We start from the raw sequence: 26,223 nt of genomic DNA, 5'->3' as shown, positions 1-26,223 counted from the left end.
TTCAATTACAAATTTAACAATTTCCACAGTTTTCTTTGAAATTTATTCATTTAATTGCTTTAAATCTATATTTATATATTAATTTTAGTGTTTAGTGAAATAAAATGCAATAGATCGCTACAAATATGTCAACAGGAGTGTTACAATTCGTCAAAGGAATCGATTTCTCGGGAAATGACTTTTCGGTGAGTTTTTCTTAGTTTTAGACACAATTTTTATACGTTTTTTTTCAGGGAGATCGATTTCCTCACGATGTGGAACAAATGACGCAAATGACATGGTTGAAATTGAACGATTCGAAGCTCGAACAGGTGCCTGATGAGCTGTCGCGTTGTGCGAATCTGGAACATCTGCAAATGGCTCACAATCAACTTATTTCTGTACATGGAGAGCTTTCTGATTTACCGCGACTACGATCAGTGATTGTCAGGGATAATAACGTAAGAATTTTTGTTTTCTAATTTAGTTAAAATAAAATAAAACGAGATTTTCAGCTAAAAACCGCCGGAATTCCAACGGACATTTTCCGCATGAAAGATCTTACAATTATCGATTTATCGCGAAATCAATTGAGAGAAGTTCCAACAAATTTGGAGTATGCAAAAGGATCAATCGTTCTGAATTTGAGCTATAATAATATTGAAACTATTCCGAACAGCGTTTGTGCCAATCTTATCGACTTATTGTTCCTGGATCTTTCGAACAACAAATTGGACATGCTTCCACCACAGATTCGTCGATTAAGCATGCTTCAAAGTTTGAAACTTTCAAATAATCCACTTAATCATTTCCAATTGAAACAATTACCAAGGTTACTGAAAAAAAACAGAAATTCAAAACAAAGAGTCTTTCAGCATGACATCCCTAAGCGTTCTTCACATGAGTAATACCAATCGAACGCTGGATAATATTCCTCCAACTCTGGATGATATGCATAATTTAAGAGTGAGTTTCAGAGTTTTCAGCTTACAATTTAAAGTTTTACGTTTCCAGGATGTTGATTTTTCTGAAAACAATCTTCCCATTGTCCCGGAAGCTCTCTTCAAACTGCGAAATCTTCGAAAATTGAATCTAAGTGGAAATAAAATCGAAAAATTGAATATGACTGAAGGAGAATGGGAGAATTTGGAAACATTAAACATGAGCCATAATCAATTGACAGTTCTTCCGGATTGTGTTGTCAAATTGACAAGACTCACCAAATTATACGCAGCAAATAACCAATTGACATTCGAAGGAATACCATCTGGAATAGGAAAACTCATTCAACTTACCGTACTTCATTTGTCATATAACAAGCTGGAATTAGTTCCAGAAGGAATCTCGCGATGTGTTAAGCTTCAGAAATTGAAATTAGATCATAATCGATTGATTACACTGCCAGAGGGAATACATTTGTTGCCTGATTTGAAAGTTTTGGATTTACATGAGTAAGTTTGAAATTTAAAAGTATTAAGATATTGAAAAAAAAGTTTTTAAATTTTTAAAAAAATTTTGTTGCGGAAATTATTGGCCTAGCTTCGTTATGACAAAAATCAAAAAATTTAGCTCAAAAAGCGAAAATTACGAAACTAGGCCTATAATTTCCACGAAAATTCAAAAAGAATTCAGCTATTTTGAGTATTTTTTTTGTTGAAAAATTGAATAAGCACAGAAAAATGAATAAAACAATGTTTTAAGCAAATTGATAACTAGAAAAGCGTTGCCGAACAAAATTCTTCCGTAAAAGTCTCGAGACTTTTTTTCTCACAATTTATCAATGGTTATACGCTTCAATTCTTTTATATATTTTGATATGCAAACATTTTGAAAAAGCCGAAAAAAAATAATGTGTTCTTTTATTTTTTTTTGGAAATTTCTCATGCCTCTCTCGGAACACATGACTCAACATTACTAGAGACACAACAACAGATATGAAATTTCCCAAAATTGAGAAAAAGATTTGCATTAATGAAGTTGTGGCCATTGGGATTAATCGATGGTGGTCAACTTCTTCATTTGAATCATCGGATTTTTCTTTTAAAATTTTTAATTTTCAGAAACGAAAACTTGGTGATGCCTCCAAAACCGAATGATGCAAGAAAGAAATTAGCATTTTATAATATTGATTTCTCGTTGGAACATCAGGTTTGTTGGAATTTAAAAAATGATTGAGAAAAAGACATATTGACGTGAAAATATAATTTCAATTTTTTCGGTTTTTTTCCAGAGAACATCGATTTTCAAATTTCGAAGAACAAAAAGTGTGATTTTTAAAACTTAATTGAAAATCATTCAACAGTTTATCAAAAAAAAAACATTCCTTTCAACCAGAAACCGATATTTTAAGCTCTTTTCGAAAAATATAAGTTTCTACGAAATATAACTTCTAAAAAAGAACATTTTCGATTTTGTTTTAAAAATGAAAAAAAAAGATAGGAAATTATTGACTATTTGAATTATTTTTTCAAGAAAATTCGAAAAACATGAGTACTGTATTTCTGCGTCGAAACTCGCATAATTTATAAATTTATAAAAATATTAGCGGACACTAAAATATTTTAATATATAAAACCAGTCACAAATTTCCAAAAATTTGCGGTTTTGTAAACGAAAAAATATTTTTTTTTTCAAAATACTGCAAAATAATTTTTCATGCCAAAAATCAATGTTTAACCATTTTCATTCATAAATCTATCAATTTCGAGTAAACACAATTCATTTCGAATGCATTACTGCTCCATCTTCCAGTTCTTTCTGTAAAATTTGAAAAATTGCATCATTTTACATTTTTGATCTACCTCATTTTTCAAGAAAAAGTTCGCGCGTTGGGGGGTTTCCTTCTTTATTTTTGCAAAAAATGAGTCGTTCACTTCCTCCCATTTTTTGCACTTTTTTCTATCCCATTTTGGTCAGTTGCCGGAAAAAAAACGACATCTTATTTCTTCTCTTCTTCTCAATTTCTTCCTCCACATCTTCTTCTCCTCTTACTTTGTCTTGTTCCGGTCGGAGAGCCCGCTTTGAAAACTCGTAGAGAGCAGTCTTAAAGCAGAAAAGAAGAGCAGAGCATAACTTTCGAAAAAAAAATCTGCAAAAAAATATTCGCTAGGCCATTTTCAATACATATTTGATATTTCTATTGAATTTCGTTTAAAAAAAACAATGCTGCTGGCAGATTGTCTTTGGGTGAGTGACCTCGAACCAGCAGGTGATCAACAGATGGAAAAAAGTTTTAAAGAATTATTTATTTAGATATTGAAATATGAATTGTAAAGCAAAAAATATCTAGAATTTGGTTCCAAATTAGCTGTAATCAATTTTATTTACACTTTTTTTCGTAAGAAAATCATGTAACCAAAAAAGATAGAATCATATTTATTTATTTATTGCAAAAAGTCACGTTTTTTGAAAACTTGAATTAAATTTAGTTTTTAAAATTTAGCATTTCTTATTTTAATTTCTATATAGGAATTTATTTTCTAATTAAACTTTTTTCAGCGTAAAATCGCAGGGCAAATGACAAGTCCATCGTCTTCGATCTCATCAGTTCATTCGGGTGGAGCACGACAAGATGCTTTGGCACGACGGAAAGAATTTATTCGACGCAGAAAGCAACAGGCCGATCAACAGAGTGCTGATAAGGTTATACAGGTGAGAGATTTAGAAAAAAAAAATACGCAGAGTGGTCCTAACTTCCGATAAATCAAAAAAGGAGAAAATACAAAAATTTGAAAAACAAAACGTTAAACGAATTTTCAATTTTTGATAATCTTCATTTGAAATACTGCCCTTTTTTCCGTGCCGTGAAGCAGTTTAAAACGGAAGCAGAATTCAATTTTCTTGAAAATTTCTGTGAAACCTATAAAAATTTCCAGAAAATTGTACTGTGATATGATTCATAAAACATCGAATCTCATATTCCAATACAAAAAAATTTGCATAATAATTTTTCGAAACGGAATTGTTCTTATAAAAATGAATTCTCTCATCGATAATCTCGACCCATAAACTATCCTCCCGTTGATATCATCTTTTAGTTGTTTTTATTCCTCTTGTGAGAATTATCCTATTAATATCACATCAGTAGATCAGTTCCTTCATTTCTTTCTTTTTTTTTGGGTTGTGTTTTGGTTTTGAAAGTGAGAAAGTAACAATCAAGGTTCAAGGTTGGCATCGTCTGAAAAAGAAAACGATTTTGACATTTTTGAATAAAACAACGTTGAATTTTTCCATTTCTTCTCTTTTAATTTTTAATTTTTACAGGGAATGTCGAAAATCGCTGGCGTCGGTGCGGCTCTTACGGAGAAGCAACAAGAGGAAGAAGAACGACAATTGGAAGCAAAAAGTGCAGTTAATTGGAAAAAGAATATTGAAAAGAATCGTCGACACATTGATTACAGTGATATATTTGATGAAGATGTTGGTAGTGACGAAGGAATGTGGGTATGGGAAATTGAGAATTTCTATCCATCAATTATGGATGAAGCATTCCATGGGCAATTTTATGATGCAGATGCTTACCTGGTACTAAAGACGACTCGAGAAGCATCCGGACAACTTCGTCATGCAATATTTTATTGGCTCGGTGAGCACGCTTCTCTTGACAAGGGAATGTGTTCTGCTGTACACGCTGTTGGCCTCCGAAATCACCTGAATGCCACGTGTCGAACACAACGAGAAGAAATGAACGATGAGACGGAAGAGTTTTTGACGTTATTTGGAGAAGAAATTGTGTATATTGAGGGTGGACGGACAATTTCTGGATTCTATACAACTGAAAAACCAGCTCATTTAACACGACTATATCGAGCAGGAGTTAACGGAACTGCTGTAGAAATGGAACCCGTACCGCTCAGTGTCGAATCATTAGATCCTAGATTTTGCTTTCTTTTGGATGCAGGAGAAACTATTTGGATATGGAGTGGCTATAAATCAAGGGTAATAATCAGTTTTATTCGCTAAAAATCAAATATGACAAACGATTTGATAATTTTCCCATTATCTTATTTATGGAGGGGTACTGTAGTTTGACTTTTCATCTCATTGAATATGTAGTATTGCAAAATCGTTTCAGAACATGAGATAAAAAATTTTAAAAATCCTAAAATTGAAATGATGAAATAACGCATTTTCTCGCCATTCTCCTCTTTTAAAAATTGAGAGATCCTTTGAGACGGAGAGACCGAGAGCACTCTCCCCCATTTCTCACCACTCTCCCTTCTCCTACTGCATGTCTTCTATGTAAACTGCATCCTTTCCTCTTGTTTTCGTGACTGCTTGGCGCAATGGTAGCGCGTTCGACTCCAGATCGAAAGGTTGGGCGTTCGATCCGCTCAGTGGTCAAATGTTTTGTTTTTGAGCTTTAAGTTTGGTTCTTTCAGTTATGGTTTTTTTTGCAGATCACAGTGTCAAATAAAGCAAGATTGTTCGCAGAGCGGCTCAACAAGCGTGATAGGAAAGGAAAGAGTGAAATTGAGACATGCCGACAAGCTAGATGTCCTCCAGAATTCTGGCAAGCGCTCACTGGAAATCCGGATAAACCACAAGGAGCTATTGTTGAACATGTACCGGAAGGATTTGTTGCTGAAAGAAAAAAGCTTTATAAGGTGAACATTGGAATGGGATTCCTCGAATTACCACAAGTAGAGCTGCCCAAGGGAATTGCAAAACAAGATATGCTTGGATCCAAAGGAGTTTTCGTTCTTGATTCCAATTCGGACATCTTTTTATGGATTGGCAAAAAAGCGAACCGATTACTGAAAATGGCTGGTCAGAAATTAGTTGTTGAACTACATCAAATGATTGATAGACCAGATTATGCTCAAGTATATCGAGAAACTGAAGGAGAAGAATCAATGATGTTCCGATCGAAATTTGCTGGATGGGATGAAATAGTTCCAGTTGATTACACGAGAACAAGTGATTCTGTACAAAGAGTTCCAGATTTGAAGGTTATTGTGAAGAAAGATAATATGATGCGTGCAGATTTGGCAGCTCTATTCCTAGAAAGACAACCTTCAATGTCATATGAAGAAAGTGAAGAACTAATGGAAGATTGCAATTATGATTTAGAGCTTATGGAGAGTTTTGTACTTGAGGGAAAGAAATTCGTGAAACTTCCACAAAAAGAGTTTGGAATATTCTACACAATGGACTGTTACGTATTCCTTTGTCGATATGCAGTAATGCCGGAAGAGGATGAGGAAGGTGAAGATGAACACGATGAAGATGATAAGCCAGAGATGGACTTCAAGTGTGTCGTGTACTTTTGGCAAGGAAGAGATGCTTCAAATATGGGATGGTTGAATTTTACATTCCAGCTTCAACCAAATTTTGAGGAGATATTTAAGGATAAATTGGAAGTATGTTAAAACAAAATTATAGATTATCATTTTCAAATTCAATTTCAGGTTGTTCGAATGTATCAACAACAAGAGAATCATAAATTCCTTTCGCATTTCAAACGAAAATTCCTGATCAAGCGTGGTCGACGTGGTTTGACAAAGAATCTCGGCGGAAAATGGCCAGAATTATTCCAAATGAGAGCCAATGGATCAAGTGTATGCAATAGAACTATTCAAGTTGATTGCCAGTGAGTTTCATGGATTTTTGAATAAAAATTTCCCTAATAAATTTCAAAAAATAGCTCATTTTGAGACCAAATACCGTATTTGTGAAGTAAAAATCGAAAAATTTAGCGTCTCTGTAATAGAAGGCAACACAAATATTTTAATTCATTTTTTATAATTCAGAGCAAACCAACTATGCTCAGCATTCTGTCACATGCTCCGAATTCCATTCAAAGAAATCGAAGAAGATGGTCATCGTGGAGTGGTTTACGTATGGATGGGTAAAGATTCTGATCCACGTGAACATGAATTTGCTCGACAAGTAGCATCAGATCTTGTCGTTCGTGACGATGACAATGACTTCCGAATTGTCGAAGTTCAAGAAGGAGAAGAAAATGAAGAATTCTGGAAAGTTCTCGGTGGAAAGAAAAAATATGAAACTGATAGTTCATTTGTTAAGCATACAAGACTGTTTCGATGCACCAACGAGAAGGGATACTTTGCGATTTCCGAGAAAACTGTCGATTTTTGTCAGGTAATTTTAGTAAAATAATTTTTTAAAATATGTTTTCGGGTATTAGCAGTGAAACTTTATCAGCTACCGTACCCTTCATTTAGTTCTTATTCCTCTCTGAAAATTTTACTTTTTCGTCAAAATTTAATAAAATTTTTTAAATTAATTTCCGGTCAGAAATTTTTGAAGTATTAAAACTTAAAAATTTAATTTGAATTTTAAAAAATTTTAGCTAGAATTATTAGAAAATTTAAAATCTAAAAAAATTCGGAAAATCTTACAAACTGAAATATTTCAGGATGATCTTGATGATGACGATATAATGATTCTGGATAACGGAGATGCAGTTTTCCTTTGGATTGGAGCAAGATCTTCAGATATTGAAGCAAAACTTTCTTATCAAGCCGCTCAAGTATATCATGCATCAATGAGAATGAAAGCAAATGAGAAGCCGAGAAAGTTCATGTTAGCAGTTCGAGGACGAGAAAGTTGCAGATTCCGGAAATGCTTCCATGCATGGTCCAAAATGAAGGTTCGTTTGAAAGAAATATTGGGTACTTCATTTAATAATCCAACCAGACACGAAGTATACCCTAGTTTATTTAAAAATGTTATCACAATCCACAAAATAAATTCTTATTTTTTAGGAACCAATGGGCTAATCATCTCAATTCACTTCTCCAGCAAATTACGGATACTCTTCCCAGTTCTAGTCCCTTGTCAATAATTTCAATTTTGAAATTTTCCACTTTATAATGTATATCTACATAAAAAAAACCCCAGTTTTCCATTTTTTGCATAATCAATTCCTAAATAATTTTTCCCCATAATTTTCTCATATTTATTATTTGTTTTTTCCCAATACTAATTTATTGCCCGTTCCCATTCAATTTTATCACTTCAAACTTTGCTCATTTCTCCTTTTAAATACGCAGAAATAATGTGCATTTCCATGATTTTATGGCCATTATTTTTTATGGTGATTAATTTTGTTTATTTTTTTTTGTGAAATATGATTTCCCCGCCATCCCTTATTCTACACAATTGTCCCTGATTAGACGAGTATAGGAATATTTGTTTTCTTCCATTGATTTTATAGGGTCTTAATTTTTCAATTTTCATATTTTCTTCGAAACTCGTTCTCAATTTTGAGCCTTCTTCACTTGTCAAATAATTTTCCTTATTTCTCCCCCTTAATTTTTTTGAAATCCCTCAAATGTTCTTGGTGTTTCTCATGCATATTACTGTAGAAAAATGACTGGTGCTCTCCTATCATGTTCTTGCGATATTATACGATTTATAGAGCGAATTTTGTTTGATCAAATAATTTTTTACAACTATCCGTTTTCGTTTAACAGGGGAATGGATTACGGTGAGAGGAAGACGCGGATGCATCAACGAGTGAGGACCAATTTTAATGTTAATGTAGAGATAAATAATTATGAACTGTTTTCTGACAATGTCTTCAAAATCATTTACAGAATCTGAAAATGGAAGGAAACATTTTTATTTTTCATTAAACAAATTTGTTCAAAATACAAAAGTCGGACATTTAAAGGAGCACGTCGCAAACAATCTGTTGAGTCTCGGCACGTACTTGTAGGAGTATACGGTAATTTTCAAATAGATTTTTTCTTTGTTTCTTCTGCAATTTTCTGCAAAATTAGTTTTCGTATGATTTTAATTGTTTTTATGTTTATTACAGGTCAATGAAGCCATGTAAAAGGGAAATTGTAGATTTTGATGGAATTCGAACGCATTTCTTTCCGAATCTGGCACTCTACACATGTTATAACGAAGAATTAATCGCTCATCACAGCGAAAATGTAATTGTTAGAATATTTTTCTGTTTATTTTCAAAATTTTTCAGGCGAATCGCTTTACCTCCTACGTATTCGGCGCTGTAGAAGACTCCCCAACGGAACAAGAAATTTTGGAGATATTGTTCCCTGAAAATGCAAATCCAGAAGCCATTTCGACAGGAATGGATGCATGTTTGGCTCTTGGAGAGAATTTCGTGAGTTTTACCATTATATTTGTGGACATTCCAACAAAAATAAATAATTTCAGCTTTCACATTACAAATCCTTCAATGCACGCTTAAACCGGCAAAATCACTCCCATGACTTGCTCGATGCCGTTCAGGAATTCGATGAAAAGAAGATTTTAGCAATTTCTCGAAAATCGAGACTACGAAAATCAGCGGATTCAAAAATTCTTACGATTTTGGTGAACATTTTGTTGAGTGAAAATCAAGAGGAAAAGTTCATGGAAATTTGTGAATTGTGCTCTCTTGATCTGGATTTCGATGCATTCGTTCTTATCAAAATACTTCAATTGGAAAATGAAGAGAATGCAGAGGAAGTTCAGATTATTCGAGAAAATGTTGTTGACCAGATTCTGGAGCAAAAGCCATTTCTGGCTCATTTGCTGTGAGTGAAACTACCAATATAATTCAAAATTGAATCTTATTTATTAAATTTATTTTAACTTCTATTTTTGCAGGAAAAATGGACCCGAGAAAATCGATGAAATCACCAAACTTTTATCAGTTCCAATAATTGGCAGTTCTTCCAATCAAATCAATCAGCTTATCACAAAAATCTGTGATTCTTCGGAAATCAGCGATACAGCTGTTGAAGAACATTACCATCAAAACTTCAAACTTATGAACATCCTTGTCCGTACCATGATTGTTGATAGATTCGATTTGACAATCGACGCTCTTGAACAAATTCCCGTCGAAATCAAGAATCGAATGTTTCCAGGAATCCGAATCCGCGTTTTGCAAGATACATTGCATTTTCTACATCAACTTTTCAAAGTTTTCTTAAACGGTAAATGAAAAATTTAATTCTACTATATTGTAAAAATATGTGTTTCAGAGAGTCAAAAGTTCGACAACTTGGCACCGCAAAGTTTCGCAAAGGCTATCAAAAATGTTTGGGTGAGACATGCAATTATTGGGATCCTCGACTCACTGAAGTTCTCACTCAACAAGGATGTTTTTAATCAATTAGTGCCGTTGGTGCGTGTTTTTTTTTGCGAAACGGAAAGCTTTCTTAAAAATCTCCAAAAAGTGCATATCAGAGATTCTAGAACATTTTCAAAGCAACGGTTTATTCTCGATTCAATGCTTAATTTCTTGAGCTCTATTGACAGGTGTTAAAACTCCGTTTGGAATTGCCGACTTCTTATTACTGCCCTTACGTCGTGAAGTTCTCCTTGCACTACGAGAATTCATGATGAGAAGCTGAAAAAATAATTTCCATTGTGTTCACTACAAATAGGGTACTACACCTCTTCAGCCTCTTTCTTGGCAATCGCTGCAAAGTTGGGACGTCCTTGACCAGTGACGCGTTGCAAGATCTGAGCGACATCCGACATTGTTGGACGATCGTTGGGGTTCTCCGCGCAGCATCTCTGAAGAAAATAAGATTCTATGAGTCACAAGTCTGATGCACCATATCATATTGATTCACTACCAACTCACCGTCATCAACGCTTGAACCTCTGGCGCAGCCAACTGGTGTGGTGGCATACGGTATCCATCAGTCACCTGCTTAGCAACCTCATTGGCAGTCAGTCCCGGATACGGCTCGGCTCCGTTGTTGAAGATCTCCCAGCAGAGAATCCCGTAAGCCCAGACGTCAGTCTTCTGAGAGCAAACCTGAAAACACTATATATACTAGATATGCTCATGGGGTGAAACGTATCATAGTCCTGATAGTTTCAACTGCCAGCCATCGAATTGGTGACTTCGTCTCCGGATGCAATTGGTAGATGGTTCCTCTACGGGTTAGGCCGAAATCCGAAATTTTAACCTTCCCATCTCCATAAAGGCAATTTCGCGCGGCGATGTCCCTATGCAGCATGGGTTTTCCATGGATGTACTCGAGACCCCATGCTGCTTGAAGAAGCATCTCGTGTCTCTTGTCAATCGGCAGCAACTCATTATGCTTCAAGTAGCTATCCAAAGCGCCGCCCGTCGCGAGCTCCATCACCAGGAACAGCGGCTCCTGCAGCACGGCGATTCCGAGGAATCTTACGATGTTTGGATGACCGAGGTTTCGCATGGTACGAGCTTCCATCAGGAAATCCTTGATTTGATCTTTCCCGATACCATCGGTTTTTACCTGAAAAAAAGTTAAGTTTAACGGAAATCTCCCTGGTTAAAACCAACCTGCTTCACAGCAACCTTCACCAGCCTTCCACCTCTCTTGAACTTCATAACTCCGGAGGAAACTTCACCAAAAGCACCTTCGCCTAGTTTCTTCTCAATCACGATATTGCCATGATCTAACTCCCAGAATTGTCTGCGCACAGGATGCAAAATCTTGCACGCTTCGAGAATCTCCGTGCGACTCTTCTGATAGTGGCTGAGCATTTGTTGAATCGTGTTGAACGACATATTGTTGTTCACAAAATATTTGTTCTCTACAGAATTGATAACAAAGTGCTTCACCGAACTGTTCTCATCGAGCTTATTGTTGAACATGACGCTCAGAATGTAGGAGCGAGGCTCGCCGGGCTTTGGATCCGACAGTCTGACCACGTAGTCGCCATTATTGTCAAGGAGCTGGAAGACATCTTCTCGTTGGATCAATCCATGGAAGTAGGCTTCTTTCTCGATTGTTGGAGTGGGCGTTTCGTTCGAACTGCAAAACAAATATTTCAGCGGCTTCAAAGAGCTCAGGGTATTAGCTCAGAATTTTTGCCTACTTTAAGCCTGCCTAACTGCTCACCTTATGCTTACCCCCGTGCCTACTTCGCGCCTTCCTCATGCCTACCCTAGTACTGCAAACTTTCTTATCTCAAATTTTCCTCATATGCATGCCTACCCGCCTACCCCTGCCTAAATTGTCCTGCTATAGCGATGCGAACGTAGCCGACATCTCACTGGGTTTCAGCAAAGATGTCGGCTGCACCACATTTTCCCTCGACACACACACACACTCCCCAACTTACAGAGAATTAATTGACATTTAATGCAACGATGAAATTAATGGTTTTTACAATTCTGACGAGTGTCAGTTATACAAAAATGTGAAATAAATTGTTTTTTGATAAAATCGATTTTTTTTTTGAAATTTTTTCCCACGCTGCAAAATGTAAATTTTTATAAGAATCTAACCTCAACAACGTGAAAATTTAATTATTTTTCAGACTATTCCTAATATTTTAAAGCAACGTTACTTTTAATACGAAAAAAAAAATACATAATTCATATTTTCAGATTCCTGGGAGTCAAGTTTCGAACGATGTGATTTCTGGAAAAGTTGAAAATGCTATTTCATGCGCAATTTGGATCGTGAAAACATTTGGAACCGAAGGCTCTAGAGACTCAATCGAAAAACTTCCATGGTTCGATAGTTCGGTGGAATTGACAGAATTGATAAATTCCATTGAAATTGCTGTAACTTCAGTGGAAGTTGAAGACCAGACAGTCAACTTCAGAAAAATCCCACAAAAAGATTGGTTGGATGGAAATTTGCAGAAAGCATTAAAAACGGAGCCAACTTCTGAAAAATTCGGAATTTCGAATTCACTCAAAATTAAGGTAATTATCTGAAAAATTCATCCTTCTGAAGTCGACGTAAAACAACCCCAGATCCATGGGTCTCGTTAGGTATTTGGCGGCAAAATCTTAATATCATAAAAAAAGATGTTTAGAAAATCAATTTCTACATAAAAAACTATTGCAAACGGCGGATAACATTAGAAAACAGACGAAAAATGCTTGAAAATTCGTTAAATCTGCAAAACGAATTGAAAACGTTTAAATTTACAGCTTCGGCCCCAAATACCTAACGAGTCCCGTGATTCGGGGGCGGAGCGTTGTTTTGGAAAAGTCGCATTTTTCTGCGTTCCCATAAAAGCTAGGAAAGTGTTAGAAAATTTTTTAAATAATAATATAATTTTTCCAGGACGAAAATCAAAGAAATCAGATTCGGGGATTCAAAGATAATTCCAAGGAACCAAATGCCAAAGTTTCTGCAAGATTTGGCTCGAAATTCCAAAGAGTGGATTCTAGTACCAAGAGACGTCTTTTCGGTGGAGTAGGAGTTGGAGAACCACGTAATTGTAGAGGATTCCTTTAATTGATTATGCATATTTTTAATCGTATTTTTTTAATTAGCATTTTTTAGCGTATCTTTCCTGCTTTTTTGTTATTGTTGTTAAATTTAATTCACAGATAAAGTTTCAGTTACATATCAATTGCTTTGAACATTTTTATTTGGAAATAAAAACGAAAGTTTCGCACAAATATCCGTCCAAATATGCCTGACTCGTTCTAATCCATTCGGTGTAAACTGAGAAAGTGCCGAATAATATGAGAAACCATTTTCATCGAAATGCCTAATAGTTTTCGAAGAATTATTATAAAATACATTATTTCACTAGTTGAGCATTTCTTCTTCTTGCTTGCTCATAGTTTTCTTGTTTTATCAGTAGCTTCTGAAAACTAAAGCCTATGAATTTAATTCTAATTCAATTAATGCACAGAAGATTCCACACTTCTTAATTTCAAAATTAACAACGAACTATAACGCAGACGCGAAAAATTGTCATTTTCGCGCCAAAAATACGGAGCCCGGTCTCGACACGACCAATTTTCTTTTAATGCAAAAAATATGTGCGCCTTTAAAGAGTACTGTAGCTTCCAACTTTTGTTGCTGCGGGATTTTCAGTGATTTTCCTATTTTTCATTGTTTCTACGTGTTTTATTTTAGTTTTCAATAAAGAAATCAATTTTGTTGAAAACTATGAAAAATAGATGAAAATTCCGCAGTAACAAAAGTTGGGACCTACAGTACACCGAATAAATATTTCAATAAATATTTATCTACAATTAGAATTTGAGCACTTTTGTGAAGAAGGACGATTGTTTGCTGGAATATATTAAAAAATAATAATATGTCTAATTGAATTGATATTTCTGTATTAAAGATGGATCATCTAAATTTGATTTTGGAAAAAGTCAAACAAATAACTATTGGGAACAAATATTCTTCCCAAGAACTCAAAACGTATCGTATAAAAACGAATAACTCCATCAATAATAAAAACGGCTCGAATGCATTTTTCCTCATTGGTCAACTCAATACAATCTTCATTTTCGGTTTGTTCTCACTTCAAAAAAAAACATCAACTTTTGTTCTCAGTAGAATCCTGAACAATAGAAGAGGTTTTTTCCATTTGGAACTTTTTTCCGAAGGAATCGAATATGCTTCGATTTTATCTGAAAATTTATCCAAAGAATATACGCCAAGAGATGGAAAATGTATTTTTAGTATGGAACATTCCAAAAAAAAACTATACAAATCAAATCAATTTTCCAACAATTGGAAATTTACCATTCCATATTTGACTGAAAATTTCGAAAAAAAAACCAAAATTGTTTGATTTTCACCAGCCTGAAAACTCGAACTGACGTTTTTATATTCGCACTATTTTCAGAGCCTGTAATTTCTTCAAAGGCGGATTTCACAGAGTTTTTGTAGTTTTAAGCTTGTCAAGTACTGAGCACTCTGCAGATCGTTTGGAAATTGAGAAAGTTTGAAAAAATTGAATTTTGTTGATCTCGATCTTTATCGGTTTTCCATTGTGGTATTTCCAAATTCCAGTCTTTGTTGTGTTTCAAAACATCATCCGCATCAACGCTTCTCCATCATTAAACCTAATTTTTTGAAATTACTTGAAGCACTCAAAACTCTCTAAAAATATCTCAATAGAAGAATAAAGCATAAATAAGTGTTGTTTCATTCAATTCTATCTCCTCCTTCTTTACTACAAGAAGAGGACAGATCTATTGTGTATTACTCTCTATCGGTATGTCTGCGTCTCTGTAAACCCTAGTACTATCTAACTGGCTACCTGTCTGACCGCCTGTCAAATGGATTGGATTCAATGTGTAGAGGAAGAGGATTCGGTTAATGTTTTACTCAAACTATCATGTTGTGTTCCCATATTTTTTTGAAATTTTAGTTTTCACTTCCAAAATATTTTAAATGCTCGTTGTATTTGCTTGTACTGTTTGCTGATTTGTTGAGTCATTTTTCTGGCTTTTCCCTGAACTCTTGGATATTTTTGAAACAAATCATAAATATATAAATCTTGAAACATTTCTCGAAATTTTTTAAAGAAATAACTTAACTTGTTTTAAATACATTTTTTTAAACTGTTAAACTGTTCCGGATTTGTTCGAAGTGTAAAAATCTACAATTTTTAATTTTGCAAAACCCTGCAAGTTTCCCCTTTCTAATTATATTTGTTCATACTATTTGCTAATTCCCTAATAGATTCCCTCTAAAATTTCAAATTGTCCGTGACTTCATTCTCTCTAAACAAAAATCTCTGAAAAAAGAAAAAGCGTCGGGTTCGAACAATTGAATTTCCTTTTTTTTCGTTGGGAAAGAGGTATCTCAAGCTGTGTTTATTTTCATGTAAATTGAGTATTTTTCTTTTGAAAAATGGGCAAAAAAATCGAAGTCTCTTGGTGAAACGCCTCGATGGAAAATCGTATAGCTTTTATGGTTTTTTTCTCAATAAACATAGTCTGTCTGTCTTCATAATCTCCTTTTTTCATGTTTAAAAACTAATTCCCACTATTTGAAATTGCTTTACCAAAAGTGCAAAGCCTTCAAAGTCAACTTAAATTATTTTCAGCTAGCAAATTGAAAAGTTCAACGTTTTATTTAATATTCTAGTAGATTATACATAGTTCAATTATGTTCTACCTACTTTTTATTTTTCTCTTGACATGCCTGCCTACTCACCAATCACCCATTTTTGCATTTTTTACTTTGGTGTTTGGTGTTTGCCTTTTCAATTCATTTGATAGTTCTTTTTTAAGTTTGAAAAAAAAACTTTTTGGCAGTAGGCATAGGTATAAATACCTCAAAAATCAGGTAAGAATTTTTTACCTACAGAATACCTGCCTACAAGACACGCTTCCCTTACCTACTTTATCGCAATTTTAATATCAAATTTTAGGTAAATGAAAAATTTAATATTTTCCCACCCCTATCCTTTTTGCTAGTTTCTATGTTTTCCTTCTATTTCTCATATATTTTCTCAACTCTAATCTCTATTCTAGAGAAATAACATATTTTCAGTCCTCACTAATTTTTTTTCACACTTTTTCTCCCTCTCTTTCTCTCTCTAAAACCTCTCCTTGACATTTTTCTGTGCTGTTAACTAATCAGAACGGATTTAGTATTTTTTTTTTTCGTTAATTGTTTTCTCAATTCTTACGCTGTTGTAATTCCAGACAAAAAATGGCAAAGAAACCCAAGAATTCGCCTGAAAAATCAAAATATTCTTCTGATACTTCTTCCTCATTATATTCGCAAACTTGGCTTGCTTCCGTTGTAATTATAGGTGAGTGAACAATGTTTTATTCAAACTAAAAACATGAAACAGGAAATTAAATTCAAAATACACGTAACAATAGAATGAGAGGAAGAGGGAACAAATATGCATTCAAAGTGGCAAGAGTTTGAGATTTTAAAGCTGGAGCAGCGTCAGTGGGGGATTTTTTTTTAATATTCATAAAAGTTTACGTGGCAAAATATCATAATAAACTTTTTGAAATGTTTAGATTCGGTAAATTGGCATGTCTTTGGAATATTTAGGTTTTCCAACCAAATAATGTACTGTTATGAAACACTTTTTAAAAAACCAATTTCCAAATACCAAAAGTATTGTTCACAAAAGCTGAGAATTCCCAGCTTCCGACAACGAATTTCGAAAAAAATTGGAAAAAAATGTTTCTACGCACCATATGAATAGTCAAAAAAAATATTCCGATGCCACTCCAACTTTAAATGAGACTGAAAACAAATGGAGGAAGAAGTCAAAAAGAGGGTTTTTCTAGAAATCATGATACTGGCCTCGTAGTGGGTCAAAGCAACGAGCAAATGTGTCATTCATTATGTCGAAGAAATGACGAATGTCCTGAAAGTTTAATATAGAAAGCTACAATTAAAAACAATTTAGAACTTTGCACCCATTAGCAGAATATCGAAAAATGCGTAAGAAAATTGACAAGAACTATCTAAAACATTGGTTACCTCTTGCTCTTCATGACTTCTTGACTCTATAACTGCTTTGTAATAATGTTTGAGTGAGCTCAGAACTCCGTTATCTCGAAGGCGTTGAAGAGCTCTAAAAATCTAACGTTTATCTATTCAATATAAATATCTTACTCCTCCTCAATGTCACTTCGCTCATCTAAAATAGCTTGTAGCGCTTTTGGTGGGCGATTTCTGTGCAACCATTCGTCGAGTTCACTGCTTTTCCGATTTTCGCCAAGCTGAAAATTAATTCGTTTTGGGGCTTTTGACATTTTTTAAATATCTAAATTGACTCACTCTTTCCCTAATAATTCCATCAACACTGTCAAACTTGTTCTCATAAGCAGCTAAATCCAAATCAATCCTTTGTTCAAAATTAAGCAATTCCAATGCGTGTCGAACACATTTTGGCTCCATTGCATAACATTCGTTTAATTTTTTCTTTCCATACATCCAAACACTCAGATTTTCCCATAATCTTGCCCAAATTGACATTTTCTCAGTTTCAGAAGATTTTCTGGAAAATAAACATAGTTTTTGATAGACGCTTGATGTTTGAAACCTTTGTGCAAAATACTGCTGAATGGCCATTTGATCAATTAGCGGCAGAAATGGACGTAATTGTTTCAACCAAACTGAACGGATTGCGTTGTATACGGAGGCATTCTAGAAATTTAGTTATAGAAGGAAAATTTGGTATTGTCATATTAAGGTTTTTTTTGAAAATAAAACATTTTAAAGATTAAAGAGAGATGATTTTCCATTGAAATGTCAAACTTACGTGATAACCATTCACCACATCTACAGTAATCTCATCAAAATGTTCCAAATTATCGATTGATTGTACCAAGGATTCATTGATTCTTCCTAAGACATTTTTCTCATTTCGATTCATTTTAACTTTTGAATCGATTACATATTTCAGTTTTTCATAAGTTTTATCTTTTACATAGGCTTTCAAAGTTTCTCTATCCTCTGTTGGTAGATCGAGTACAAATATGAAAAGTGGTAAATATGTCTCCAATAAATTGAATTTTGGTTTGTCACTTTCTTTTTCTTCGGAAGAAGGGTCATACATTGTTTGGTTATTGTTTAATAGTGTCGAATTGTCTTCTGCCTGAAAATTAAAACATAGAATACGGGAAAAGAAAACGAAGATGTGCCGAAAGTAGGCATGCATGCATTTCTGACATGGTAACATTGGCAAAAACCAACCAGAATAACTAGAACATCATCTTTTTCGGGAGGTTCCTTTCCACTTTGTTCCTCATCACTTTGTGCCAAACTCATCATAAATAAGAATAGGAGTAATAAAATTGCAGGCGTTTTCATTTTCCCTTAAAAAAAACTTTAAAAATATGAAAAATAAATAGGAAATCAGTGACATAATAGAAAAACAAGAAAATTCGGATGATGTTTGAAACTTTTGGAGAATCACACGAAAACTGGAAATTGAGAATTGAAGAAAGGACATGCGATGGCAAAAATAATTCAACCGAAATCCAATTATCATCTATTCAAACAAATTTCTGAGCGAAACATCACAAGACTTTTTTGTTCTGGAAGCTTGAAGGGAAAAAAGTGAACGCACGTGACATTAAATGCATCTGGAAATTGGAAGCAAGAGTTTATGCGGAGAGCAGATGAAAAAAAATTGACTTTTGTGAATAGAGCATGTGACTGGGTTTTGAGTAGAATGCGCTTTTAGGATGAATAAAAAGAAATGCAGAGTTTTTATAATTATATTTTGAGAATCTATTGGCTACATACCTGCGCACCTACGTGCCTGCCTACCACCTACTTTTTTAAGTTTAAGAACTTTTGTTAAACTTTTCTTGCAGGTGCACTTGCAAGGATATTGAAAAAAAAACTAGTGTAGGAAAAAGGCAGGCGTTGGACACTATGAAAGAAAACAGTGTTAAAATGTTGTATCTTCATAAGAAATTTTCGAGGAGTCACATTATGAAATTCGGTCTATTGGGATCATTTTGAAGATATTGAAGCAGAAGTCCAAAATTGCTACGCCCCATTTAAGAAATTAAATGATAGGTGCGCAATATAGGCACAAAGCAGATATTTATTTTTACTTGGAAGACTTCAAAAACGATTTTTTAATTGTTTTGAATATACGCTTTAAGATGAAACGGCCCTACCAAAACGAATAAATCAAAGGAACAAAAATAAATGAGATAATTAGTGATATTGACTTGAAATGATTCCTAGACTGAACGCTTCTATCATCTAAATCATTATGCCCACACTTCTTATTCTATTATCTATTTTCCCACATCATTACATTCATTCATCTCATCATTATCGGTCATTATCTAATTTCTCTGCGCCTCTTTATTAGAAATTATCACTGTCATACAGGCTTAGACAATATTAAAAGACACTATGTTTGAAGTGATATCCATTTTAATCAGAAAGTTTCCATTCAGTTTCGGGATGTGATTTCTCATACAAAATTGAAAAACCCAATTATTAGGTATACCTATAGGTTGCAAAGTTTTAGTAAAAATGTGAACAGTTAAGCTATTACAAACAGTAAGTAAAGTTCAAGTTGCTATTGCTCAATGAGCCTCTAATACAAACAAAAATGAAAGTGAGAACTGAGAGCAATATGTTTGAAAACTGGTTCTGCTCTTGCTCACACTTTGTGTATTGAACATTTTGACAGAAAATTTGTAGCCACCTGTATTACCAAAACTATTTGCTCACTTTGAATGCTTTTTTTTGGAAAAAATTCAAGTTTAGTGAGGTTATTTTTGAATATACTGTTATAGAATTGATCGTTTCAACATAAAATTTTAGAACTATTAGATTCGGCGAAATTATTAAAAAAGAGCATTTTTTCCAGACACTTTGAAGAAAGAATCGAAATTGAAATGATTATATCTGAAAAACGGAAACTTGCCAGAATTAATAATAACGCCTAATTGCTTGACCTGAAGCTTAATTAAAGTTTTTTTTAAATTTGAAATTCGCTCTTATAAAGAATGAACAATTTTTTAAAAAGTTTAAGATGTTTGACTGATTGTCGGATTCGTGTTTTGTTAGTTGAGCGTGCTTGCCAGATTAAAAAATAAGAAAATTATCTAAATCATATCATTTACTCTGTTACTTATGTTTCAAAACTTTAAATCTTGAAACATTGAACCTTAATCCTTAGATGCTCTCAATCTCTAAAAACTAGGGAACGAAACGTCAACAGAAACATCAACATATTCAACGAAACTTCCTGTGTTTGTGTCTCGTCACTGACGACGACACGGTTTGTTCAAAGTGTCTAAAGTCTCTCCGATTCATAAACTATTTCCACAAATGAACTGACATTTCGTCCCCAAAGTCGATAATTACAGAGAGAGGGGGAGGTAGAGAGGGACAGAGAGAGAGACCTCTCTCTCAAAACTGGATGTGTTTTGAATTGCAAAAAAAGGGAAATGGGAACAAAAGAGTAAAACTAGGAGAACCAATGAGGATTATTAAGAGCAATTGGGTGGGGAAACAAATTAAATACTTTTTTAAGAAAACTATGTTTTAATAGTAGTTATTTGAAATGGGGTGTCCATGTAGGGTTCAAAATGTCTGCCTGCTTACAACACCTACCTACTGACCTACCTGCAGATTTTTTGCTCTTCATTAAACTAGAGCCGTATCAATCTCTAAAGTGGTCCTGTTCCACCCGGATATGGCATGTGACCTGACAGAAAAATTCAGAAAATAATTAGTTGGCAGACAATCATGCAAGTTACAGAAATAGTCTTCTCGGATCTTTATCAAACTTGCGACAAATTATTTTACGCTCAAACGAATTTCAATACAGTTTTTTTTATTTTCAGGACTCCTCGTTGGATACATCAACTACCAACATGTCTACACATTATTCGAAAACGACAAACATTTCTCCCATTTGGCGGACTTTGAACGCGAGATGGCATATCGAACGGAAATGGTACAGTTTTCTTTAAAAATACAAATTCAAAATTTCTTGTTTTTTCAGGGTCTCTACTATTCATACTATAAAACAATAATCAATGCACCATCATTTCTTGAGGGTGTTCAGGAGATAACACATGATACTGTGACAGAACATGGACACGAGATTAACACACTAAATCGATTTAATTTATATCCAGAGGTGAGTCGCAAAGTTTTCACATTGTAATGTTTTCCGTCGGAAAAACCTTTGGCAAACTTCTAATTACCACAAGAATACATTCACCTGTATTACATTTTCTCTCAATTTCCTCCATACCTAAAATCCTTCCAAGCTTATTTTAGGTAATCCTTGCATTTCTGTACCGCCCATTCCGAGCATTTGCCAAATCAGCGAATTGGCAAATCGAACTATGCTGGCAAGTTAATCGAGGAGAACTTCGGCCTGTTGAAAGTTGTGAAGGAATTGGAAATCCTCATTATTTCTATATAACCGGAGTTTTCATTGTGGCTGGAACTGTAGCTTCATCCATTTTTTATTTGGGTGTTCTTGTTAGGTGAGCGACACAAAAATTATTACTTTTAACTAAATATATATATTACAGTGATTCAATATTCGGAGGATTCTTGTCAGTATTATGTTTTGCATTTAATCACGGAGAAGCAACTCGAGTTCAATGGACACCTCCTCTTCGGGAGAGCTTTGCTTTTCCGTTTATTATCGGGCATATTGCGATTTTGACATTTGTTATCAAGTAAGTTATGACAAAAAAAATGACGAAAATGCGAGACGTAGCAATGCTAATTTTCTTTGGCATATGATGTTCTCAAAACTCATTTTTCCAGATATAAAAAGTCTGGTCACTCAATGATTCTTCTTTTAACTTCCATGGCAGTTCCAGCTCTTTTATTCTGGCAATTCACCCAATTTGCATTTTTCACACAAATTTGTTCAATATTCTTAGCGTTTTCACTGGATCTGATTCCATTCTCTACTGCTAAAACAGTAATTCATTCTCATATCATTTCATTTCTCATTGGATTTTTGCTGCTTTTTGGTAACGAGATGATGATTACTGCATTGTATTTTCCAAGTATTTTGGCATTGGGGGTAAGTTTTCTATTGAATAGAGAAACTAAAAATAGTTTATGTCTCTTATACAATTTTCGGGTAAAAACTCAAATCCAAAAAAAAAAAAACTAGATAAAAATAAATTTCAAAAAGCTTCCAGATGATCATATACATCTCTCCTCTACTCTCAAATCTTAAATTCCGTCCAGCTTATGTTCTTTTCCTGGCTATCATCTTTGCATCAATTACTCTTGGGCTTAAAATTGGATTGTCAAAAGGACTTGGAATTGAAGATGATGTTGGTTATCGTTTTTATTGTATTGTGTTTCAATTAATGATTTCAGGCTCATATCTTTGATATTCTTCGTTCAAAATTCACAAGTTTTGCCAACTTTCACACGAGACTGTATACTTGTTCAGCTGAATTCGATTTTATTCAATATTCAACAATTGAGAAATTGTGTGGAACACTTCTTATTCCACTTGCCCTCATTTCTCTTGTCACTTTCGTTTTTAACTTTGTGAAAAATACGAATTTATTATGGAGGAATAGTGAAGAAATTGGAGAAAATGGAGAGGTAATTTCCAAATTTTAAAACAACTATTTTGAATCTGGCAGATCGGTGGTTATTTAAAAAATATTATTAAAAAAATAGAAAAATAAAATACAGCTTTGTTTAAAATTTTAAAATTTTAAGATTATTGTTTTCAGCTTCAATACTATAACTTTTGAAACTAAAAAGTTACAATTTGGCATTTCAGATTCTATATAATGTGGTCCAACTCTGCTGTTCAACTGTCATGGCATTCCTGATAATGCGTCTCAAACTATTCATGACACCTCATTTATGTATTGTTGCTGCACTTTTTGCAAACTCCAAGCTGCTGGGGGGAGATCGAATATCAAAAACTATACGAGTTTCTGCTCTTGTTGGAGTGATCGCAATATTATTTTATAGAGGTTTGAATTCTTTCACTGCATTACTAAATATTTATTCATCCTTCAGGAATTCCAAATATCCGTCAACAGTTGAATGTCAAGGGAGAATACAGTAATCCTGATCAAGAAATGTTGTTTGACTGGATTCAACATAACACCAAACAAGGTAATATACAAACTTACCACCGAAGTGGTAGGCAGGCACGTACATCTGAAGACATGCCTGCCTTCCATATTAGCTTCAAAATAACTTTTTTCAGACGCTGTGTTCGCTGGAACAATGCCAGTAATGGCAAATGTGAAGCTCACAACTCTTAGGCCAATTGTCAATCACCCTCATTATGAACATGTTGGAATACGGTAATTTGTTAATTTTCTCTAGAAAGTATTAAACCTTGTTTGTTTCAGTGAACGAACTCTGAAAGTGTATTCTATGTTTAGTAAAAAACCAATCGCGGAAGTTCACAAAATAATGAAAGAAATGGGTGTCAATTATTTTGTTTTCCAACTTATGAATTGTTCAAATGATGAGAGGAGGTATAAAAATCGGAACAATAATGTTCATTTAAAAAAAACCTATTTTTCAGGCCAGAATGTGTTTATCGTGGAATGTGGGATGAAGAAGATCCAAAGAATAGTGGTCGAACAGCTCTTTGTGATCTTTGGATACTTGCTGCAAATTCAAAAGACAATTCACGAATAGCTCCATTTAAAATAGTTTATAATGCTAATAGGAATTATATTGTTTTGAAAATCTGATTTTTTTCTATTTTGTTTTTAAATTTATTTATTTAGTTCCAGTATTTTTCTGTAATTCCAAAACGATGAAATCAAATGAACCGGTACTGTATGTTGACTTTTTCTTCTTTTTTTTCCTGCAGAATCAAAAACATTTTTAACTGAACATCAAACACCAGCATGTGAGAGAATGAAAAATGTATTTATTTACTAGGTCCTCTGACAATAAAACTTTGATGTGAAGTGCAAATGAAAAATATGAAAAGAGGAGAAGAAATTGAAAACATTTGAAAGCAGAAAATATGACAAACAAAACTGAACAGTTAAATATCCTAGATTAGAAATTTGTCTATTTTTAATTTCTAGATCAACATCTCATATAGGCACTTATATGCCTACCGGCCAACCCACAGGCCAACGGTGTGCGCCGAAACATCTACAATAATGCTGATTTCATTAATTTCTGAAAATTAAAGTATGATTTTTCAGTCAAAATGGTTCGAAAGTTGAAGTCTGAGGTTTCCGCCTAAAATATTTAAAAATTAAAATTTGAATTTCGCGCCAATTAAAAAAATGAAGTTTCAATCAAGAATGTGCGACAGTTATTTTCGGCGATTCTGCAAAATGACACACTGCACCATGCAGTTCCTATATTTTTCATCGAAAATTAATGTCAAAATATAGAAAATTATTTGATTAATCCGAAAATCCCATTGTTTAGCTGAAATATTTAAGAAAATGCTCGAAAATGATTTGAAAGTTGCCACTAGTAGAATATGGAATTGTCGAATTTTGTTTACCAGTAATTTACAATTTTCAGAACAGTTCTGAGTACTTTTTAAAACGTGCTAGCTGAGACTAATGGGATTTTAAAATAAATCAGGTAATTTTTTTAAATTCATTTGAAAAAAATTTTGATACTAATTTTTAATTAAAAATGTCCGAACAACATGGTGCAATCGGCCATTTCGTAGAGTTTGCAGTTCAATTTCCGGTCCAAAATTTTTAAAAATTGAAATTGAATTTTCCACCTAAAATTTTTATCGATTAAATTTTGAATATTTCGCAAAAATTTTTCTGGTCTTGAGATCTAAAATCATTCCGAATTACCGATAATTACGGACGATGCCTGAAAAGTTTTTATTTATTTATCTTAAACTTAAAATATTTGGTTTCTTAACCTTAATCTTTAGACATCACAACTACCTTGAAGTTCCACAAATAACCAACTTTAAGAACCAATCCCTCATCCGTCATTGCTCATTGAGCTCTCTCTGTCTCCCGTCCCTCAGTCAACTTTTAGTAACACACAAACACGTACACAAACACACATAAAAGAAGCACACGATGATCTTCAAAGACCCCTCTTGATTGAATGTTCTGCGTCTCTTCTCGTCATGGAATGTTCGAGAGAAAACCGAATTGCAGCTGCATAGTGGTAAACACGTCTCTGTCTTTCTCTTTTTCCCCCCAGTTTCCGACTGATCGAAAACATGTCATGATCATCAAAAGTCAGGACCGCCCGACTTTTACATAAATTGACACGTGTATTTAACGTGAGACTGAATAGATAAGAAGACAGATATTGACCGCCCATGTAATGGTTGATGTGACAAAAGGAAAAAGAAAGACCAAATAAAAGTTATTTTTAGCACATGTGACTTTTGAAAAACATTTCTATCGGTGTTTCCCTGGCGCCATCAGTTCGATCTGCGGTCAAATCATGTTTTCAACTAATTTCGATCATTACCGTTTGATGATAGTGATCGTCGTTCCAGGTCAGGCATCTTTAAGTGTTTGTGAAAACAATAAGTTACGGTACTTTGTCAGGTGACAGGTTCGGTCGCAGAGTACATGTCTGCAAGGTGCACCTAGAAATACATTGACAAAACAGAGTGGCAAACAATTGATAGACTTCCGGGTTGAAATCCACAAACTTTGAAAACAATTTCCATGACAACTGATGGTAAAGACTATGAAAACGGAAAAGTACAAAAAACACGAGCAACTTTTTAAAAATGGAAACAAAACAAAAAAGAAGTATCAATAGATCAGAAGTACGAGATGTGGTTATGTAATTAACAATTCGTTGTTCAGCACAAGGCGATACTGATCAGAATTAGAAACTGACTTTAAATGAATAAAAGCTCTAAAGTTTCCATATATCGGATAACGCATCCATGTTACGAAAATACTACATGTGAAAAGGCCTGTCTCGTGCCAAATTTGTTTTGGCAGTAGGCACGTAGGCACGAGTTAGGCGTACTCCGATAAGTAAGGTAGAAAGACGGTTACGGGCCTACGCGGCTTATTTTTATTTTTCTTCGCGGCTTATTTTTATTTTATTTTGCGACATATTGATTTTTCAAAGTGAAGCAGTATACATATGTATA

General features: G+C 34.1%; 4 protein-coding genes, 3 non-coding genes and 1 pseudogene across 8 annotated transcripts; 4 read left to right on the top strand and 4 right to left on the bottom strand.

Moving 5' to 3' along the window:
* Window positions 1-82: 82 nt before the first annotated feature.
* Window positions 83-8,522, top strand: fli-1 (Protein flightless-1 homolog). Its single transcript, NM_066512.6, has 13 exons — window positions 83-185; window positions 234-440; window positions 495-811; window positions 855-945; window positions 994-1,430; window positions 2,040-2,127; window positions 3,478-3,630; window positions 4,243-4,917; window positions 5,379-6,341; window positions 6,390-6,571; window positions 6,732-7,083; window positions 7,361-7,594; window positions 7,710-8,522. The coding sequence occupies exons 1-13, from the start codon at window positions 126-128 to the stop codon at window positions 7,722-7,724; spliced, it is 3,774 nt and encodes a 1,257-aa protein (NP_498913.2). The 5' UTR covers window positions 83-125; the 3' UTR covers window positions 7,725-8,522.
* Window positions 5,245-5,336, bottom strand: B0523.6. The gene has a single exon (NR_052556.1). It is a non-coding gene; the product is annotated as an Unclassified non-coding RNA B0523.6 (non-coding RNA).
* Window positions 5,251-5,322, top strand: sup-5. The gene has a single exon. It is a non-coding gene; the product is annotated as a tRNA-Trp (tRNA).
* Window positions 8,523-8,767: 245 nt separating the features above from the next.
* On the top strand, window positions 8,768-13,276 carry pgl-2 (P granule abnormality protein 2). The gene is made up of 7 exons (NM_001382943.1): window positions 8,768-8,888; window positions 8,933-9,079; window positions 9,133-9,494; window positions 9,568-9,899; window positions 9,948-10,090; window positions 12,299-12,622; window positions 12,990-13,276. The coding sequence occupies exons 1-7, from the start codon at window positions 8,772-8,774 to the stop codon at window positions 13,161-13,163; spliced, it is 1,599 nt and encodes a 532-aa protein (NP_001370322.1). The 5' UTR covers window positions 8,768-8,771; the 3' UTR covers window positions 13,164-13,276.
* kin-31 lies at window positions 10,193-12,047 on the bottom strand (annotated as a pseudogene). The gene is made up of 5 exons: window positions 12,031-12,047; window positions 11,246-11,720; window positions 10,556-11,198; window positions 10,363-10,485; window positions 10,193-10,315 (listed from the first exon to the last, which is right to left on the bottom strand). Coding segments are annotated over exons 1-5 (1,381 nt in total).
* Window positions 13,277-16,336: 3,060 nt separating the features above from the next.
* dpy-19 (C-mannosyltransferase dpy-19) lies at window positions 16,337-23,947 on the top strand. Its single transcript, NM_066508.2, has 13 exons — window positions 16,337-16,446; window positions 20,984-21,096; window positions 21,145-21,282; window positions 21,426-21,637; window positions 21,686-21,835; window positions 21,927-22,191; window positions 22,313-22,450; window positions 22,497-22,730; window positions 22,915-23,113; window positions 23,160-23,258; window positions 23,353-23,452; window positions 23,501-23,629; window positions 23,680-23,947. The coding sequence occupies exons 1-13, from the start codon at window positions 16,344-16,346 to the stop codon at window positions 23,849-23,851; spliced, it is 2,052 nt and encodes a 683-aa protein (NP_498909.1). The 5' UTR covers window positions 16,337-16,343; the 3' UTR covers window positions 23,852-23,947.
* F22B7.1 (uncharacterized protein) lies at window positions 16,454-18,481 on the bottom strand. The gene is made up of 7 exons (NM_001379844.3): window positions 18,357-18,481; window positions 17,923-18,258; window positions 17,704-17,807; window positions 17,439-17,658; window positions 17,274-17,380; window positions 17,139-17,232; window positions 16,454-17,022 (listed from the first exon to the last, which is right to left on the bottom strand). The coding sequence occupies exons 1-7, from the start codon at window positions 18,471-18,473 to the stop codon at window positions 16,939-16,941; spliced, it is 1,062 nt and encodes a 353-aa protein (NP_001367372.1). The 5' UTR covers window positions 18,474-18,481; the 3' UTR covers window positions 16,454-16,938.
* F22B7.14 lies at window positions 21,368-21,420 on the bottom strand. The gene has a single exon (NR_052555.1). It is a non-coding gene; the product is annotated as an Unclassified non-coding RNA F22B7.14 (non-coding RNA).
* Window positions 23,948-26,223: the final 2,276 nt, after the last annotated feature.

The sequence above is a fragment of the Caenorhabditis elegans genome, chromosome III, assembly GCF_000002985.6.
Source record: "Caenorhabditis elegans chromosome III".
NCBI classification, from domain to species: domain Eukaryota; kingdom Metazoa; phylum Nematoda; class Chromadorea; order Rhabditida; family Rhabditidae; genus Caenorhabditis; species Caenorhabditis elegans.
The sequence above is the reverse complement of the archived record's forward strand: the minus strand, read 5'-3'. Positions and strand labels throughout refer to the sequence as shown.

Coding starts and splice junctions, on each gene's coding strand:
- fli-1 (NM_066512.6), top strand. CDS start 126: ATGTCAACAGGAGTGTTACAATTCGTCAAAGGAATCGATTTCTCGGGA. Junction 441..494: donor TGATTGTCAGGGATAATAAC/GTAAGAATTTTT, acceptor CGAGATTTTCAG/CTAAAAACCGCCGGAATTCC. Junction 812..854: donor CAATTGAAACAATTACCAAG/GTTACTGAAAAA, acceptor AGAGTCTTTCAG/CATGACATCCCTAAGCGTTC.
- pgl-2 (NM_001382943.1), top strand. CDS start 8,772: ATGAAGCCATGTAAAAGGGAAATTGTAGATTTTGATGGAATTCGAACG. Junction 9,080..9,132: donor TGGCTCTTGGAGAGAATTTC/GTGAGTTTTACC, acceptor AAATAATTTCAG/CTTTCACATTACAAATCCTT. Junction 9,900..9,947: donor TTTCAAAGTTTTCTTAAACG/GTAAATGAAAAA, acceptor TATGTGTTTCAG/AGAGTCAAAAGTTCGACAAC.
- dpy-19 (NM_066508.2), top strand. CDS start 16,344: ATGGCAAAGAAACCCAAGAATTCGCCTGAAAAATCAAAATATTCTTCT. Junction 22,451..22,496: donor GACTTGGAATTGAAGATGAT/GTTGGTTATCGT, acceptor TAATGATTTCAG/GCTCATATCTTTGATATTCT. Junction 22,731..22,914: donor AAATTGGAGAAAATGGAGAG/GTAATTTCCAAA, acceptor TTGGCATTTCAG/ATTCTATATAATGTGGTCCA.
- F22B7.1 (NM_001379844.3), bottom strand. CDS start 18,473: ATGAAAACGCCTGCAATTTTATTACTCCTATTCTTATTTATGATGAGT. Junction 17,381..17,438: donor ATGGAATTATTAGGGAAAGA/GTGAGTCAATTT, acceptor ATTAATTTTCAG/CTTGGCGAAAATCGGAAAAG. Junction 17,233..17,273: donor CGAAGTGACATTGAGGAGGA/GTAAGATATTTA, acceptor TTAGATTTTTAG/AGCTCTTCAACGCCTTCGAG.